This window comes from Dromaius novaehollandiae, chromosome 1 (genome assembly GCF_036370855.1).
Source record: "Dromaius novaehollandiae isolate bDroNov1 chromosome 1, bDroNov1.hap1, whole genome shotgun sequence".
Taxonomy (NCBI): Eukaryota; Metazoa; Chordata; class Aves; order Casuariiformes; family Dromaiidae; genus Dromaius; species Dromaius novaehollandiae.
The window spans coordinates 193,781,153-193,801,508 of record NC_088098.1 but is presented as its reverse complement, the minus strand read 5'-3'; the positions used below and the strand labels follow the sequence as shown (position 1 = coordinate 193,801,508).

Here is a 20,356-nt window from a genome sequence, read left to right as displayed (position 1 = left end):
AATCTACTAAAATATTTGAAACTGAAAAGAAAATCCATCTTGCTCAGCTCAGCAGCCTGAAGGACCAAAAGATGCCAAACGGTTTTCTATCTGAAAAATGTACGTTTGTTGAACAGCGAAGTGGTACTTGGACTTGCTAACAATGGCTAGTTGGATTGCTAACAGCATGATAACAGCGGATATTTAGGTGGTCAAAGTAATAATGCTCTAATTTGTTCTAACACTGTTAGAATAATAATTGGTTTCAAACCATTTAAAAACTAAATATTTAAACACTGGATGTAGGTTTTGTAATTTTATTTCAATTTGATTATAGGATGGATTTCTTTTATAGTGCCTGACATTGTGTCGCTTTCTAAGAGCATGACTGCTGGTAGTAAGACGCTCAGAATGTCATTTGTAATTAAAATCTCTATTTTCAGATACATTCTCTAGTTTATTCATGCAGAGAAGACATTTTACCTTTTGAACTTTCTGCTGGACTGAACAAAACAAGTGAAGACATATTTTAACAGGCCTTACATTTGAGTGAATTGTGACTGTAACTGAAATTGCTGTATTCCCCTGCATTATTCCTATTAATGTTTTTGTAATACATTTGGCCAAACCATTCCATTTTCGATGTTTACTTCTTTTTGTTCAGAATTATGCTGAAATTAAAAAAAAAGTAGAAAATCAGAGCTTTCTAGAGCATTTTAAGCAGATGAACAGTATCACAAGTGCAATGGTTCATGCAGTCCCAGATTTCAAAATGGCAAGATTTTTATTTAACAAACTAAATTTGCTCATCTGTTTAACTACTTTTTACAGCAAGGAACAACTTAAGTGAAAGCTTAAACTTAAGCCCATGTTTAAAAGTTTTGCTGAGCTAGGGCAAAATCGCCAATGTTTTCTCCTTGGGTTAACAAGAAGTCCTAAGGAAATTTATTGATGACCTAAGAATGCAAAGAGCTTAGAGCCCTTTCAGAGATGCTACATGTCTTCCTTTGCCCTTGGTTTCATTGGGAGCTGAAAGAGTCCAACAGTCTTCTGGACTGAGTCCTGCCTGTTCAAATCATCTCATCTGCAAAGGATTTGTTTTCACTGGTACTTTCTAAAGCCTGGAGAACCTATCAAAGCACTACCTAAAAGCTGGCACGAGTTAGTAAAAACAGTATCTCTGGGGCTGGAACAATGAAGTAGATTCACGAGGATGTTGTAAATGGCAATCCTGATAAGGAATTATCACAGAAGCTGCAATTGAGTTTAGCATAATATTGACAGATACAAAAACAGCACATCACTTGGATATTATTAATCAGGTTAATCAACAAAGGACCTGGAAAAGCTTGAAAAGGTTGCTCAGAAATATAACTAACCAAAGAGAATACATAAGGAAGGTAAGCACTCATGGTGAAATCCAGAGATGTCTCTGCTGCTGACAGGAAAGAGCAGCCGCACATGAGGATCACTGTACACCTACAAATTTTGCATGTAGAAATGGCAGTGACAAAATGGTCACTTTTTGTGGTGTTGAGTAGAACAAAGGGACTCAAAGGTAAGCACTGTGCAAGATACTGCTGCAGCAGCTTTCACAGACTCAATCATGTGGAAGGACAGTGCTGACAAGCAGACAGGATGAATTTGCTAATTCATGGCAATCTGCAAATAAAACTCATTCTTAAATGCATACAACAGTAAGTAGCGTAACTATTTCAGATAAACTGATAGCACGTTACTAGTTGATGTGTTCTCTCTCTGCCCCCACTAGGTTTATGTGACCTGTAAGAGGAACTCGAGTGGCTAGGTTAATGAAGCTATTACCTGCATTATGGCTGTCTTAGTACATAAATATATGTGGACATAGAGCTGACACAGTAAGATTAGACAAATAAGTCTTTTATCCAACTGCATATTTTTCACAATAATTATGTAAGTAAAAAAACCTGATATTTTCAGCCTATTCATGTGCATACCCACGTATCACTACTTTTAGAAATTTTATTTCTATTTTCAAATAATGTCATCATTTATGCATGATGCTTCATTTATAAGTGCTACCACACAAAGCATCAAAATAATTTTCTCGACGATATGCATACTCTGTTTCTAATAAAGCCACACACTTAGATGGGGGCTTGCAAATTCACAGTGTGAGGCATGGATTAGGGGCAACCCATTGATCCATAATGAGGCTGCAACTCTGGGACTGCAACAAGACAAAGAATCCAAGGACCATATGCTCTCCTGACACAGAAAATTGGCCTCTTTTTGCTGGCCATCTGTAGAGGTCAAGAGGTTGAATGCATGCTGATGAATCCGGTCACAAGCAGGGAGGGACAATCAGGTACCCCTGCAGGGCTCTTTTTTGTGTGACTCTTCCCACTTCCTTCCCACCAGCTCAGGCTCCGGCTGTCAGACCGCAGGGCACTGCTGGGGCTCACTCAGATCTCACCTCTCTTGTCCCTCACACCTTCTGGCGGCTGTGTTGTGGGAGGCCTGCTCCCACCAGAACTATGGTGCCTCGTTCCCCACCATTTGTGTGAAATATTTGCATATGATTTGTAAAAATAATGAGTTCGTGAACAACAGCAAGAGATGAAGTGATGTAAGCGAGAGACAGCGGCCCCCGGCGCTGACAGCAACGTCGGGGGTGCACCGGCCAGCCTCACGCTACCTGTTGGGGCCAGGTGTATATCCTGCGCCATCGCTGTCGTTTATAAGCTGTACACTCCAAAGCTTCGTGAACATAACCAAATATAAGACCTCATGATGCTCTTCCGTCGTTTAAAAATGAATAAGTAAACAGATAAATAAATAAAAGGGCCGTGGGCCGCCCAGGCGCAGCGGGCCGCGCGCGGCGGCTGAGGGCGACCGTTAGGACAGCTCGCGGGCCTGCGGGGGCGGGGCAGCAGCGCGGCTCCGCTCCCTCCGCGCGCCGCTGAAGTTTGTCCCTAGGCCGCCGCCGTAGGAGCCGCGGGCCGCCGGCGGGAAGGGCCGGGTCCTGCGCGCGCGCCGGGGCTGCGGCGGCGGCGCGCGCTTTTCAACCGCCATGAGCCTGTGGGCGGACAAGTACCGGCCCGGCTCCCTGGGCCGGCTGGACTACCACCGCGAGCAGGCGGCCCAGCTCCGCAGCCTGGTAAGGGGCCGCCACCGCCGCGCCGCCCCCGGCTGCCCGCTGCCGCCCCCGGCTGCCCGCTGCCGCCCGGCGGGCCCTGCGCGGCGCCGCTGCGGCCTACCCCCCCTCCCGCCCCTCCCCCCCGTTAACTCTGCCTGCAGGGTTTACTCAGGCACTTTTCGGCTCGTGATATTTGACTTTTCCAGAAATAAACTTGTAATGTGGTTTAAATACATGCCGCCTATTACTTGTTTACCTAAATTCAAGACTTGTAACTGAAAGAGCAAAAATTTTTTTCTTCTGGTTTAAACTTTGTTTTGCCCCTTCTTTCATGTGTGTTTATTGCAGCTGTTGCTCTGGAAACTATTTTACGTGCTGGTTTGGGTAAAATGAGTTAGCTATGGTCTTCCTGTAAACTTGGGTGAGAAAGGAAGGCCAGTATTGAGCCAGTGATGAATACTGCCTTACAACATAAGGAAAATATTGTTGTAACTCAGCTTTTTGTTTTGTGTTCAGGTTCAGTGTGGTGACTTCCCTCATCTGCTGGTGTATGGACCATCAGGAGCTGGAAAAAAGACCAGAATAATGTGTTTGCTAAGGGAATTGTATGGTGCAGGTGTGGAAAAACTGAGGATTGAACATCAGAGTATAACGGTAACCCCTGCCCCAGATCAATGCTGATATTTGTATGCTAACATATTTCTGTTGTAAGGCATGTGTTTTTTTGTGTGTGGGTTTTTTTTTTAAACACAAATATATAGAGTGCTTTTCATGTTCAGTATTTTCAAGCTCATTTATGCAATTAATCAGACTGGTTTGGTTATTTGAACAAATACTTCTACCAGATATTCTGGTTCCTTAGGTCTGTGTGGTTCTTTTGGCTAGTTTGGACAACAGCGTGCATAATAGATTAGCTCTCAATTAATAGAATTTCATTTGTCTGTGACAGTAACCCTTATTTTTTAAATGACTAGCACCGTTTTTCTCATATATACAAGTTATAATTTGTTTATTCATTCCTGTAGTGACAATTTCAACATTAGGAAAAAAATAATTAAATGGCTAAGATGAAGGCAGGTAGAATTTGTTATTAAAAGGGATATATTTTTCCATTCAAAATCAGTGTTGTGGAAGGCTTAACCAGCAAGAAATTCTTGTTTTCTGTTCATAAGTTAGCCATCTCATGCTTCGTTTTTAATTCTCAGCAATGGACTGCACATAATAGTTGGACTGGAAATATTTATCTATTCAGACCCAAATTCAGAGGTGGCATAAATGTTGTTGTTCTCCTTTAACGAAGTATAGACTTGTAATCCTTTGCCAAGAGAAGTAAACAGCCTCTTCAAGCTTGCAAGGGAAAATGTATTATTGGAAAAGAAAACTTGTCTGCAGGCTTTTCCCCTAAGACTTTTCTTCAGAAAGATCATTCCTTTTGAATGACTGATTCCAGAAACGCGATTACGTGCTACAAAACTCGGTAAAGATGACTGGAGTACATAGCAATAGGTAATATGTATTACTAATATATCATAATAATTACTATTATTATTCTAGAGGCTGGGTGATATATCAGTATTTCTTTTTTCAGTATCTCAGTGATTGTCTGATTTGTGAAAATGCTGACATGCCTGCTACCTAGACAGTTATAATCCTTAAGAGCAACTTTTGCATCTGACTTTTTTAGCACACCCTTTCTGAAATCCTATATACTTGCTTTCCACACAGGCACCTTCCAAAAAGAAAATTGAAATTAGCACTATTGCAAGTAACTATCACCTTGAAGTAAACCCTAGGTAAGTATATAGTAAAAATATTTTGATTTTGAATTTATGCCATTGGTTATATTTTAAGTGGTTTCAGCTCAGGTTTATAAGGGCCTGATTGCACAAATTCTTGCTTGAGCAAATTAGATAGGGTTTGCAAGTTTGGGCTGCAAATGAGGGCAGGGAGGGGATTTTTAATTAAACAAGTCTAAGTGAATGAAAATTGGATTTCTGTATAGTAAATATAGTAATGATCTGTTTAACTAGCCACATAAACATGCAGATGGTGAGGACTGGGTAGGAGAAACAATTCTGGATTCCTAAATTTAGCCATTTAAGTTGAAATTGAAAACCTTTATTTGAATCAAGAACCCCAAATAATTTCTTCTCTAACAAATGAAAAAATAAAATGACTTGGAAATAAGCAAGGTTTACCCAGTGACTGTTTTAAAATAGAGAGTCTCGAGCACATGAACCCTTCCCCCTCTCCCCCAAATGCTGAGAATCCTGTCACAAGTGAGGGCAGATGTTGATAAAAATGTCAGAAGACATATTATAGCTTGACAGTTGTGAACTTGCTGGTGATAGTTCTCTGACCCAAAGTAAATACAAGTATTTACCTGAAACCCTCTAACACTGCTTTAAATCACATGAGAGTACCTGTCATTCTGCAGAGGTAGGCTTTGTTTATGTTGGCTTTGTAGTCTGAGTTGCATTTACAAGATAGTAATGTATATCTCAAAGTAACTTTTGGCTTTGTGCTTATTGCTAACATTTTTTCCTCATGTTACTCTGTGCATTTTAGCAGCTGGTCTCACGTACCATGTCTTCAAAAACTAGTTCTGTTGATGTCTATACAGATTAGTGCATATCTGCCGGTATTTTAATATGGCCTGAAACCAATAAAGCTGAGACTTTTTTTTATTGGTAATGTGCCCTTTGAACATGTAATTTTGGTGATATACAGTCTCTGACAATTCAGTTTTCGGCTCTAATAACCTTATCTTCCAATACTGTCTATAGAGTACTTGTAGCTTGAAAGATAAAAAATAATTATATCTTTAAATATAAAAACCTAAAAGTATAGAATTGCAGCTTTAGTTAATGTATAAAATATTGCGCTGAGTTCTGATTAAGAATTAATATGTTGATTCACAGGCTTTACTGTTTCCATGTGTGTGTCTGACCAGACGGTGAACTTGTCTGTGTTAGGCTAATGTTTATCAGTATGATCTGCAAATTCTGATTGAATTATAGTACTGTGAAATCACACAGTGCATCTTGAGTAACATGGAGTATGGTAAATGGCTAACAGGGAAAGGAAATTAACTTCTGGGAAGGGGTAGGACTCTGCAGTCATTAGATCTATTATAGAACTTTATTAGATAAAACTGTTCTATTTTCTCCAAACTGTTCCTCTGAATTCTGGAGCACTGCCTGCTGGTTACTTGACTTGCCTGGGTAGATACTTTAGAATGGGTTCTTCTGAATAAGTGGGTAGCGAGAGGGTAAGGAACAACAGAAAGTAAACACATTTGTGTGGTAATTCTGTATCTGTTTACTGCTTTCATGGAATGTTTGATGCAGTCATGTAATATCAGGGGTAATCTACTCTTTCACCATGAAATTACAACCCTGGTTTCTCTCTTACTGCAGAGAAAGCTGTATCTTTACATGCTAGAAACTGTAGTTTAGTCACTTAAAACTCTGTTTCCAAAAGCTGTCCTAACTCATAAGCAGAACCAGCATTTTTTGCTCTAATCACAAGTCTGCTCCCTTTGCTGAAAAACAGATCTCTTAGACTGCAGCACCTACTCAGTCCCAGCATAGTCTGTACAGCAGGTTGTGGACTGTTGAACTAATAGGATGCTTCCGTCTGTTCTGTTGCCTTCTTGTCAAAAATGGGGAAGGTCTGGTGAAGTGGTGACTTGAGCAGGACAGCCAAATGCCTTTTTCATTTGCTTGCCAGTGAAATGCTGCAGAGCTACTGCTGCTTCTGAGGGCTGTAGTCTGGGGAAGCTAAAGGCTGTCTTTTTTTTTTCCTTTTTTTTTTTTCTTCCCTCTCTGCTTCAATCTAGCTTGCAATTTAGTCTCATTGGTTGTCAAACCTGAGCCAAGTTGGTTTAGCTGTTAACCTGAGGACTGAGAAGCTGTGCAGTGATATTGTAAGGGATGGTAAGGAGTAGAGGAGAGAATGAGATCTCCTAGTATTAATCAATGATTTTCAGCCTCCTAGAAGAAATAAGTCAGTCATCTGTGTTGTAATAGCATCTTGGTACCAGTCTTTCACTAATAATTTCTGGTAACTTTGTGTCTGCCATTCAAGTTTACATTAAGCTTACAGGTTGTTCATAGTAAGATGCCTAGTTAAAGGAGGAAAAAAACGAACCAAAAACCTCTGCGCATTTACATCCAACCTTTTAATGAGTCAGACATCCTACTGTTTGGTTACTTACGTCCCAGCCAGGATGCTTTTAAGTCTCTGGCAAAAATGTTCCTGGTAAGTGTCTTTGCCCAAATTGCAAGTGACACATTTTGAATGATCTGACTTTTCATACCAAAAATATAGGGTTTATTTTAGAGAGTTAATAAAATAGTTTAGTGTGGTTGTTTCATTGCTTCCCAGCACCGTGCGTTAATCCCTCTATGCCTGCATAAGATATGAGGGTGTGGGGTTTTCTGTTTGTTTTTAATAGTATGAAAGTAAACTTCAACAGTGTTTGTGTGTGGAAGATGGGTGAATTCTACCCTCAACTTCTGAATTCTTCCGTCATTTTTTAGTTAACTAAAGGGCTGCTTATGAGGATGCATTTTACATACAGTGTAAGGTTGTTTTAAAACAAGTTTTATTTAAACTCATTGTACAGTGATGCTGGAAACAATGACCGCGTAGTAATCCAGGAGCTCTTGAAGACAGTAGCACAATCTCAACAGCTTGAGACAAGTACTCAGAGAGATTTTAAAGGTGAGTAAAAGTAATTAAAGCCAGTCAAAATACTGGAGAAGAAAAATACTGGTGCATTCCAGTGATTTCAGATGCTTCTTTGTTGTTGTCTATGTGCATATGTGTCATACTTGTGGGCACGTATGAACCTTTCCCAAACTAAACAACTTCACCTACTTCTTGCAGTGGTCTGCAGCTGCTGTGGAAGTATTTTGAGTGGTTAAGTACTCAGTACAAGTCTCTTGCATTGGTTTCTTAGGAAAACTGGGTGTAGTTGAATGAGCATGGCTGGGGATGGGGAGCTTAGATTCCTGCTCCCTCTTTTCAAGTCTCCCTCTGAAATGCACTGTAACTTAGTGTAGTGAGCTATAGTAGTATGTCACTTACAAGATATTGAGGCTTAATATTGAGTTGAGGGGCAAGATTACCTTAGGGCGAATGGTTCTGCAGGTGTTAGTTGCCTATTTGCAGGAATCTGGGGGATGATGACTTTCAGCAGAAAGTTCAGGAGCATTTTATTTATAACATATAGAAGGCAACTGGGTAAGAAAATGAAGGCAGCTTTCTTTAAGTTTTCCAAGACACATGTTGTTAGAATGACTTTTGCCATGGCTAAAATGAAAGTAAAACTAGAACTACTTTACAAGAGCTTGAAGGAGAGAGAGGTCTTGACAGATAGAGTAGAGCAGAAATTTTTTGAAAGTTGTCTTGGATTTAGTACTTCATTTTGTTTTCCTCACGGTTTTCAGGAAATAATACACTTCATCTAAGTTGCTAGACTGTGTTTGTGTCCTGCCAGATATTGAAGTATATATGCCTACAGCTGTAGTCATACCATGCACCTTGAAGTGTCTGGTAGGTTGACTAGCCTCCTTAGGCTGCAGATATAACCAGAGGAGAAGCAGGAGAAGAACAATGGACTGATTTGTTCCTCCAGACAATTATTAATCAGCAATGCAGAGTACTGAAATGAGCCATCTCTGAATTGCCTGTGGAGGAGCCTGCAGAAGATAGCTACTTAGGCTACCTGCTTCATATTGGGTGTCTCCTGACTGTTCTGAAGCTAAATACCTCCCCCACACACACACTTCCTTTAAAAGACTATGGAAAGCCCTCTCCTCCCCCCCCCCCACCATCATAACGAGGCAGCTTTCTATATCTGCTTTGTTAAACTAAGGCATGTGCTTCTAAATATAAAATGTATTGAGGGCAGTCTTCAAGAAATTGTGTTTCTTGATATATCCTTGTGCCATAAATTCATTTGCTTTCCTTATTTAAAATTCCTTTGAAAAGTTGTGCTAGTTATCAAAGTGAAAGTTTCTAAATCTACCTGGATTATTTTTTGGCACTGAAGTGTTACAGACCACAGAACATCAAGAAATTGACATTCTGGTAAATGAATATAGGATGTGATGGACCAGCCCATTACATCTTAATCTTGCTCTGTTTTCCTGTCTGTGGGACTGCGCTACCTCTTGCTTGTTTTATCATTCATTTTGGTATTCTCATACAAAGTATGCATTTTATTAGAGAGATCTGATATTTGTAAAAGTTTTTCTTAACTGTTTTTCAGTGGTGCTGTTAACAGAGGTTGACAAACTTACTAAAGATGCTCAGCATGCTTTGCGAAGAACAATGGAAAAGTACATGGCCACCTGCAGGTTGATCCTGTGCTGCAACTCCATGTCAAAAATTATTGCACCTATCCAAAGCAGATGCCTGGCCATCCGAGTGCCTGCTCCCAGCACGGAAGATGTACGTTGAGAAGGAAACAAAAAAGTCCTCTAAAACTTTTTACCAGATACCACCTTGCTGTGGGCTTCTGAATTATTTCACTTGCACAGAGTGACTTAATTTTTCTTCATGGTGGCTGACTTGCCAAACACCTCTTATGAGAGACTAGTCCATCCATGGTCCAGAAATGTTTTAAACTGGAAAATCTGTAGGTGCTAAACTGTCTACTGAATGCTGGCTATACTGCTGGTCTTGTCTGTTTCCCATCTAGATCTGTCATGTGCTGTCCAGTGTATGCAAGAAGGAAGGCCTGACTCTCCCTCAGGAACTGGCTCAGAGGCTTGCAGAGAAATCTGGCAGGAATCTTCGGAAAGCACTGCTTATGTGCGAGTCCTGCAGAGTACAGCAGTAAGTTGCTATTAAAAATTAATACAGGTTATACTCTGACACACAAATGAATTTACTTCTGAGTCATTGCTAGAACAGATGGCACTTTTCTTCTTATGCAGGTATCCTTTCACTCCTGATCAAGATATTCCGGAGATGGACTGGGAGGTATATTTGAGAGAAACTGCAAATGCCATTGTCAGTCAACAGACACCACAGAGGTAGGTGAATATATTTGGCTGTTTCCATAAACTTTATATTATGTTGGAGTACTTCTGAGCCTAAGAAATGTTACCTTTAAAAATGTGGCATCTTTACTTTAGTTACCTGTAATTTTCTGGCATTTATGCTAGTTCCAAAGGAAGTGAGCTTTAAAGCTACCAGAGGAGGCTGGATGAGCTTCAGGCACTAATACAATTACCTTATGTCACAGAACAAGTATGTCCTCCATTAGAACATAATCAGTGGAGTTGTGTGTGCGTGCATGTATCTGTGTGCTGGTTTCTCTGTTTTGTTTTTGTTTGGTTTTTTTGAGCCACCCATTTGCTGTAAGTACTGACCAGGAAATCTGGATTTCTGTGCTGTGTCAAGATACATGTATTTAAGATATCAAATACTAATACGCATGGTGCGTTTATAAGCAAGCGAAGGAGGTTTGGTCTACATGAAATTGCTTTGAGGATGGGGGATAAAAATCAGGTTGGACAGCTATATTGAGGAAGTATTTACCAATGGCATGTTGTCATTGTAGAAAAATGCATCTGGGGTGCCTCATGCATTTGCTCTGAGCTAACTCAGCCTGATTATTTTCATTAATGATTTGAGTGGTGGATTAGAGAATATTCTTTATTATAATTTATCATGATTCAAAGTTAGGTAGGACTTCAGTTAGGTTGGAAGAGGACTGAAATTCACAATGCTCTTAAAGTTGGAGAAAGCTTAGAAAAAATAGATGTTGCATTTTGATACAAAGAATCAAATGCATGTTGAAGAACTGATTAGTAGGAATTTGACAAAGTAAACTAGGGTTTTTTTCTTGAATACAAGTTGAACAGGAGTCAGCATTATGTATCTGTAATATACTAAGTTTGCCTTCTCTACAAGATTAGAAATACAGGCTATATGACAGTGGAGGAAGTCTCTGTTGTTTATGCAGCATTAGTAAGGCTTCTTTTGGAATGCTATATCCAATTTTGAGCATTGCACTGAGACGTTTTAGGCAAACTGAGAGAATCTGGAGGAGATTGCCAAAAATCAGTTCCAGAGAACATGACCTGTATGGAAAGAATGAGATTTAGCCTAAAGAGAACAGAATGAGAAGAATAGAAAGATTTGGACAGGAAATGGAATAACTTTTTTCTCACATTCATGGTGGGAAGGCTCAGAAATAATGAGCTCAAATTTCAGGAAAGTTTAAATTGGACAAAAGTCTCGGCTACAGTGGAGTGCCTTAAACATAAGTAGGTGGCCCTTCTAAGTCTTTTTCAACATTTTTGTTTATCTTAGATTCTGTGGTTAAATCTGAATGCCTTCTGGTCTGTTTTGCTCTAATGGTGAACTATCAGCTTCTCTGCTACTTCTTTAGAACATATTGCAGGTTTTGCAGTTGCGGGGTTTTTCTTTTTGGTTCTGTTTTGCTATCCTTAGCAGGATGTGCCTTTTTTTTTTTTTTTTTTTTTTCCTAGCACAGTGGGAGACACCCCCTTTATTAGTTCGTCTCAGCCTGCTCCTTATATTACATGAGGAGTCATTTACTGCATTTAATTTAAATGCTTGTAGCCTGTGATGACGTCCTGATATCAGAAGTTGAGAATGGATAATTGTATCACTTTCTGCCATGTAATCACCTTGCCTGCACTTGTAAACAATTAGGACGGAAAAGCAACTTAAATGGATCTCTTGACTTTAATCATTTTTGTGCTAACTTTTCACAATTCTGGAGCATGAATAGTAAAACTCTAGCAGTGAAGAGGAATCAAAGAGGCAAGCTGGAGACCAATACTAGTAGCCTTGTAGCTTCTAGAGTAACTGAGACCATGATAGCTATAGTGTGTGTAACTTATAGCCCTTTTATTCAAAAGTGCAAGATCTGTAGCATGTGAATGGAAACTGACTTGTGTGATGCTTTTGGTTTATTTAAAAAAATTAATTTGGTTTGACCTTTTTTTGTTCCACAATGTAGTTCATGAATATAGAAAACACATTAGTATGGTGGTGATTTTCCAACAGGCTTTTAGAGGTTCGCGGACGGCTTTATGAACTCCTAACACACTGCATTCCTCCTGAGATCATAATGAAGGTAATTCAGCTGCTATTTGGCTTTTAATGAGTTATAGATATTAACTCTATGACAATCTCAGATTGGGGGTTAAAAAGAAAAAAAGACATCAAAAAACTTTCTTCAGTATTTGGATGATTTATGTCCTTTCCAAATAGACTTGAGTGAATCCACGGTGCTTTTCTGTTTCCTTCTACTAGAGTAACCTAAATAGCCCAGGTTCACTTTAAAGCAGTGGCTGAAGTTAAGACCTTGTTCCTGCAAACACTGATGCCCAGCATTCAGTACTTGAGATCTTCAGTGGATCTTCTGAGTGCTTGTGTTCATGCCTAAATATATTTTGGATCATGACTTTGAATTGTGTGGATTTTGGGGGTGGGAAAATTCTATTCTCTAATTTGGAAAATGTCTAATGTGTTTTGTCACAGGCTTCCTTGTCCACACCTCTGGTTAACTAAAAACTTGTTCTGTGATCTCCAACAGCATCATCATAGCTGAAAACAAGGAAGGATGTGCTTTGTCCCCCTGAAGACTTCTCAGGCCATAGTCTGAGATACGCTTTAGAGGCTTTTTTTTTTGTAAAAGTTTTGTTTGTATATTTGATATTTGCTATGTCATATTGGAAAGGTTCTGTGAAGGAGAAGCTAGAGCAGCAAGTCTCTTCAAAGACAGAAATCAGCTTGGGAGAAGTAAACAAATAGGACATATGTATTTTTATTTTAGGCAGGATGAAAGGATTCTGAAGAAAACTAGCAGAACTAAGATTAAAGCTAATGTTTGCAGCTCTCCCTGGGTGGAGATTGCCATGATGCATAATTACAAGATAATAAATTTCTTGTCACATTAACTGACTTCTGCTTTGTGAGAGTTTCTGTAGTTAGCCTTTTCTTTAACCTTCTTTGCTCATGGCGGGTTAGTGGATTCAGCCTTGCCTTGTTTCAAGACCCTTGTCTTCAAGATGGAGGTGGATGTTCTTTACCCACTTCCTCTTCATAAACTTGAAGTGTTCTAGAGCTACTTCTCTCTTAATCCTGGCTGTTTCAGTAGGAGTAGATTTGCAATTACTTTATCCCTGCCTTGGATCTAAAAGAGCAAGTCTGTCTTGTTTTTTTTTTTAATGGCTGAAATATAAAGTATCTTGTGTATGTCTGTATATACACACATGTACATATAATTAAGTAACTTCTTTCCTTGTTATTTTTTGATAAGCTATTTATTTCTGTTTGTGCTCCGTGCTGCTGTGATAGGAAATAAGTAATATTACTACCCTTACTCCCTTGTTCAAAGTCTCTTCAGGGCCATGTGCCTGCATGCAGTAGAGGTTATAATATCTGGTGATTAAGGTTAACTTAGTTGCTTTATTAAAGCAGAATTAGTTTTTTTCCTCTTTTTCCTCATCTAAGAATACAACAGGTAACTTTTGTTTTGACCTGAGGAATTTATCCTGAAAGACGCTTCTGAAAAGACAAGGTTCCATAAATCTAGTTCTGTCAGATAGGTGGTGTGATAATTCTTGAACAGCTTTTCTGTTCCATTCTCAAGCAAGCTGAAATTCATGCTGATGATTCTTGCTTCGCTGTTTTGAGAAAAATGAGGTTATGCTCTTATCAAAAGTACATAACTCTTCCAACACTGTCCTGTTTTTCCCTTTTTAGGGCCTCCTGTCAGAACTTCTAAATAATTGTGATGGACAGTTGAAAGGAGAAGTTACACACATGGCAGCCTTCTATGAACACCGTCTGCAATTGGGCAGCAAAGCCATTTATCATTTGGAAGCATTTGTGGCAAAGTTTATGGCAATTTACAAGAAGTTTATGGAGGATGGGCTAGAAGACATGATGTTCTAACACTGATTCCCAGAGTTGTTTATAGTAAGCTGTGGCATGATGCTGATGATTTTGCTAACAACATGGCCTACTTGTCTGTGATTGATGCATGTAGGCCTTGTTCAAAGTCAAATATTTTATCTTGCTATTAGTGTAAAGCACAATGAACAGTGTTTGCTCAGCTTTAGAAACTAGATGAATTGTTTTTAAAGGCAGCAATTTAATCTTTAGATCTGAGGAAAATGTGTTAGCCTTTCCGTGCTAGCCTTTTGGAAAGACAAGAAGTTGCTTTGGAAGATACAAGATCATAGTCTGTTTGCAGTATTTCTTAGCTGATGTTAAGAAAGAACATAAATGTTGTGTGCTCGCTTTTTGATTGCTCAAGGGTAAGGCTGTAAGACGAAGATGGTTTTCCCATGTTGTGGTAACTTCCAGTGTGAGCGTTTGTGGTCTGCCTACTTATGTATACATTTCCTTGTTTGTCTGAAGGTGTGTGTGTGCGTGTGTGTGCTTGCGTGCAACAATGTATCCTTGCAGAGTGCTGACACCAAATTTTTTTTTAATCTTGTTTGCAAGCAGTTGCATTGAAATCGTGGATGAGTAATACTTTTGTATTACTTATAAGTCAGTTTGACATTATAGAATTTTTTTTGTTTAGAAGGAATATGCCTATACAAAGCAAGACAACTTGCCAGCTGATGCTTCCATGTTCACCTCAATATACATAGTGCTGTTCATGTAAAGACTTTTCTCTTTGACTTTTGATTCTAACCTTACTGTGTTTAAATTTTTAATATCTCTTTTACACTTCATTTTTAAGAGGTGAAGAGTGCTTGTTAAGGGTAGCAGAATAAATTATAAGAAAGTAGGAACAAAAATGAAGCACTGAATTAGTGTTACACCCTTAAGGGAATGAAAGGAATAGTGTATTTGTTTACTTTAATGTAGACTGGCTTTCAGAAAGGTGGGACATACTTACCCCTAGTGTAAATCTTCAAAGAGCCATTGAAGTAAAGTACCTACACCAATTTAGGCTGAATGTCTTCTGCATGTTGTGCCTATGTACTATGTTACCCTAGAAAAGATCCAAATCAATGCCATTTGTCACTTTCACTGTGCTAGTTCAGACTGTATATAGTCTTTTTGAATTGAATACTGTTTCCCCCCCCCCCCCCCTTTTTTTTTTTTCAAGCAGGAGTGAGTCTGAGTATTTGGGGATTTTGAATCAGAGTTAGTTTATACAAAATGGTATTTGTGATCTAGGGGCTTTTCTTCAGTAATTGATATGGAAAGAATCTCACTCCTTAGTAATAACTCTTGTCATCCTTCTATAACTTTCAAAAGGCAGTATGAATCCTTCTCAAAGAGCTAGTGTCATTCCCATTTTCTTGGAATTTTACCATCTGCAGGTTGTTAATACACAGCTTGCCTTCAGATTCATTCTCAAAGACAGACAGCACTGGCCTACTTCGTGTTCAAACTAATTAGTAAGTAGCCATTCTCATATCCTCTCCCTGACCTTCTTTATTTCAGCCAGTCTCCTTGAAACTGAAGAAGTCTAGAAGATGAACTCTCTCTCCAGTCTTTCCTTCCCTCTCAAATCCACAGAACTGGTAGTCTGTGAGAGTGCAAGTGTCTTGTTGACTGTCAGTGATCTTGGGGGAAAAAAAAACATTATTTTATCAGTAGAGTCAGTTCTGAAATAGATTAACTTAGCAGAGTCAATACAGTGGGAATGAATGCTTAAATTCTTGTCCATTACAAGAGATAGCACAAGAATGGAGAAGGGGAGTGTAAGTACCATTTGCCTAGTGTTGTGGTAGCCCGCTCTATCTACTTGTGTTCAAAAGCCAAACAAAATATTTCACCTTTTGCTTATTATAAGTAGGGAATGTGATGATGATGGTAGGTGACACCATTTAAGTCTTTGCCCGTTATTTCTTTTAATCAGCTATCCCTGGAATGGGTGCTAGGGAGAGGATATGAAAGGCATCCTGGGCTACTGGAAAGCTTCACAAAAACTGCCTCCATGTCTCTCTGGCCTGCTCTCCAAGAGTTATAGCACCTTTATGCTTTCCATCACTTCTCTATCTTGTTTCAAAGTTCTATCACTCATGGTTTAACACCATGCTCTGTTGAACCATTATCATTCTCATAGCTGAAGCATCTGAGTTCAGTGGATGGTGAAGCATTATTTTTCTCTGTAGGAATTTCTGTAGGAGAGAGCATGTGTGTAGGGATTTATAAAATGCAATTCAGCTATGCAGGGACAGTATTGATGTGGAGGATGGAGAGGCAGGAACAAGGTCGTAAGCTTGTCAGTTGGAGGGGATTACTGTTGCAAAAGATCTCAGCTGCTTTGTCTAGGAGACTAAACACCCAACACAAATCTCTTTGTGGGGGTGTTTTTGCTGCCTCTTTTTGAACTGTTTCATTTTTATTGTGTCTTCCTCAGGTGAATCAAGATCAACCGAGGATGGAAAAAAAGGGTAATGATCAGGCATCATGGATAGATGAAATGACTGTCACTGTTTGAGAAAGCTATCATTTCCTTCTGTTAATGATATTATCCTGCTCCTGCCTCTTCATCTTTCCACAGTGTGAAACACACAAACTTAAATCCTCAGGGACAGTATCTCATAAGTGTCTGCACACACTTCCCTCTCCCTATGGTAACTCTTAAGGGAAGGATTGCCTTAGTATCCATCATGAGCATTAACTGTTGTACTTCTGGGGAATGCCTCCTTAGAGGCTAGCCTTCTTAGATGCTGCTTTCGCTTTTGGCCAGCTCTGTGCAAGTACCACTTGCTTTAGCAATGTGGAGCAGAATGGAGTGCCTGGGCCATGCTGGAGGAAGCAGTGATTGGGTCCACTCCATTCCTCATGTTGTGTATTGAGAGATTGGTGTGACAGATATGATGAGCAGGTGGCTGTAATAGCACAGGGCAGGATAGCTTTGAATTTGACTGAATTCGGTCTTACTCAGAATTAAGTAGTTGTGAAAAGTAGAAACAGATGTCTAGGGCGATTGCTATTTATGTGGGAAAGGCCCTGGAGGCATTTAGAGCACAGGCACTTGAGCAAAGATGGCTCTTAGGTCTGAAAAGCATCAGTGAGAAGGGGCTAGAAGCTGTGCTACAGGCTGTAAAGGAATGCAACAAGTTGGGCTGGATAGGAAATTGGTGTAAGAGTAGATTGGTTATATTGTTTCCCTTAAGGGACAAAGGCACTACAACCAAGTGCCTGGAGGTTTGGGGCAGGCTAGAGGGCAATAATGTCAGGGAGGAGGAGGTCTCAAGTTTACTAAGCCAGTGCAACTCTGTAAAGATTGAGAATCACTGGCCTGTCATTCCATCTCTGATCAAGGTTGTGAGTTCCTTCAGTGCAGCTTCCCAAATGTCACACCACTCTTCACACTTCAAAAAATGGCCACTGCTGGCTAATTTTCAGCCATATCAAGCTCCTGATTTGTTCCTCTTTCCAAGGAACTCTAACTATATCCCCCACTTTCCTGTCCCTGGTAGTTTTGAAACAATGAGTTGTGTCCCTCCAAAAAGTGGGTAATTATTAAGGATGAGATGGGGCAGAAATCTTTTTTTTTTTTTTTGACTGTTTTCCCCTTTGAGGCTAAATAACAGCACCATATAAGCCTTTTACCATAAAAGCAGAACCTTAGCCTGGTAAGTAATGGCCTCTTGGGATGGGCACAGGCTGCCTGCACAGCTTGTGTGTGTGCCACATCCCAGCCACAATGGGTGTGCTGGACCTATGCTGAACAGTGCCTGCCTGCTCTTTTTCTCAGATCAAGTGGGAGAGGCAGTGCAAATATACTTTTAAAGACTAAATAGCACAGGACCAACTTCTTGATGATTGCTTCTTAGCTGATTTCATCTTTTGAGACCTGGTTAGAGTTGCTTCTGAATTGCATGCTGAGAGGATTACCCTTGCTTTTATCCAGCATCACCTCCTGCTAGATCAAAATGAAAACTTCAAGTTACTTCCACCCGGGTGGGGCTTAAGCACTGAGCAAGTCTAACAGGTTACAGAGGAATCAGTTTTGTGCTAGTATTGAAAGCCAGAGGTGAAACGGATTTAAAAAAAAAAATAATCAAGAAACTAAAACCAGCAACTACTCTATTTAAACCTTCTCCTGTTCTGCAAAAAACAGCTGTGCAAAGGGTGAAAGATGAATTCAGACCTCTTTATTCCCTGTTTCTGAAGTCTGTTAACTCCTGTGAGAAATATTAAATATTTTTAAAATCAGTCTTCTCAGGCATGTGAGGTAAAGTAAATAGTGCTACTCAGAGCATTAATCATAATAAGAATACGATCTGAGTGGAAGATTTAAAGGTATCTTATTTAATAAGTTAATAGGAGCAAAGCTGACATGAGAAATGTCCTCTTCCCTACCAAAAAGGCACCCTGATTATTGCAGGTTAGAAGGTAAGGTAGATAAGAGTTCATTATCACAAATTTTCCTTCTAGTGCAGGAAATTCAAGATTTTTACAGTTCATTGATATAAAATAATAGGAGTAATTTGTCTTGTTGGAAAGAGCTCTGGTATGCCTGAGCACTCTTTAATCCTTCTTGCTTAAGCATTTTTTGCCTGCACTAACAATTAGTGCTGCATGAATTTACTGCATTGGATTTCAATCAGTGACCCATAACAGAAACCCCAAAGTTATAGTCTGCTAAATAAAAGTTGCCTTAAGATGACAGTGAAATGTGCTTCTAGTTCTTGAAAGTCTGTTTCTCTTGATCTTTATTTTTAACATGGAGGGAAGGAATGTAAATATGTTAGTATGCAAAATAAATTAACCTTTATTGTTGAATGTGGCCTGCAGGATAATCATTAGTATATCATGCATGTTGCATGTCAAGAATTAGTTATTTCATCACAACTTCATTAGCTGTAACCTCAAAATGACCAGGATTAAAGAGTTTGCCATTAACTTCAATAGGTCGAGTAATTTTTTTCTTCCCCCTCATGAAAATTGAAATTGCTCTTTTCAACTTAACTAGGACATCTTGGTGGGGGGTTTTTGGTTTTTATTTTTTTGTTTTTTTTAAGTATTTGGATGCTTTGCTTGTCTGAAATATGTATGAGCAGTTAAACATTCCTTTAAATGGATTTTCTTCTGCATTCGTGTACAGTGTTCTGGAAGAGATTGCAGACTCTGTTTCAGTAGTCTTGAGTAAATAACATCCTAGTTATTTGAGTGTTAGGTAATATTTCAGTGGGGATGGATATGGTGTCTCTTATGTGAGTGAGACATAAGATGAAGCAAGCAGAAGTGCCTGAAGTGTCTGTCTATCACTTTTGTTGTCCAAATCAAACTGACACTGCTGAACCATGTGTTTCTCTTAGCAGACGTGCTGGGGCACCCATAAGCCCCCATGTCCTGACAACGTCTTGGTGCTGATCTTTAGCACGGTCCTGAGTGATAAATAGATGTCAGTCTATTTTACCATCGGGCATGTCTTAGGAACAAGATGCTGGGTAATTTTATCTAAAATACATGGCAACAGCTACTGTTGCTGTCCTCTGCCTCCCCACAGTAACACAGTGCTGGCAGCATCCTCTCAGTTGTACTCAAATGAGCAATTAAAATCACTGTTGGTCCAGTAGCACTATGTGTGGGTGGCTCAGCAAGAGAAGTGTGACTGCATCTCAAAATGTCTGGTTTACTGTGTCAAGAGAAACCTCTGCCTTTGATACAATAAAGTACTTCAGCAGGAATAGTCCCGCATAGTCCTTTTTGTGACTTTCGTCTCTTAATGAAAATTACAATTTCTTAGCCCCATGGAAGTTGTGCAGTTACTTTTAACCCTTTCTCTGGCACCATCTCACAGAAGTTCAAAGATGATCCCAGGGACCATCTCACAGTATTATTTTTCTTCACCGAAACTACTCGTAAGTAGTTTCATGTTACAATGATGATTACTAGAGTGCAAGTTCCTAGCTCCACTCTTGAGCAGAAAACAGCATGCAGAGGATCACTTCAAACCATTGAGATTTCTTCTCCCCTTCAGGTTCCCTTCTCACCTGGTTTGCAAGAGAAGCTGAACTATCTGAATTGATTTTTCAAGAAGGAAAGAGGGTGGAAACAGCAGGAGCTAGTTTGTGAGTGGCTAGGGGACAGGAAGAGGAGGTACCTTTGGAGATGGCCTAGAGTTAGCTGATAGAAAACATGAAAGACAAGATAGGGGGACTTCAGACACTTGAACAGCTGTGAGGGAGATGCCTCACTGCTTGGGACCCATCTGACTAGGTAGGGATTTACTAATATTCTCTGTGGCATATGGGCCCATGCATGAGCAGGGCT

The 20,356-nt window shown here is 39.7% G+C and overlaps 1 protein-coding gene across 3 annotated transcripts; it reads left to right on the top strand.

The window, feature by feature from the left end:
* The first annotated feature begins 2,925 nt into the window (after positions 1-2,925).
* RFC3 (replication factor C subunit 3) lies at positions 2,926-19,770 on the top strand. Of its 3 annotated transcripts, none has more exons than XM_064504934.1 (9): positions 2,926-3,118; positions 3,614-3,751; positions 4,823-4,890; positions 7,728-7,825; positions 9,378-9,559; positions 9,810-9,946; positions 10,048-10,146; positions 12,155-12,224; positions 13,859-19,770. In XM_064504934.1, the coding sequence occupies exons 1-9, from the start codon at positions 3,032-3,034 to the stop codon at positions 14,048-14,050; spliced, it is 1,071 nt and encodes a 356-aa protein (XP_064361004.1). In that variant the 5' UTR covers positions 2,926-3,031; the 3' UTR covers positions 14,051-19,770. The 3 variants fall into 3 exon arrangements, with proteins under 3 accessions (XP_064361004.1, XP_064361007.1, XP_064361005.1); XM_064504937.1 differs by lacking the exon at positions 13,859-19,770 and adding an exon at positions 12,687-13,054; XM_064504935.1 differs by lacking the exon at positions 13,859-19,770 and adding an exon at positions 12,632-13,054.
* Positions 19,771-20,356: the final 586 nt, after the last annotated feature.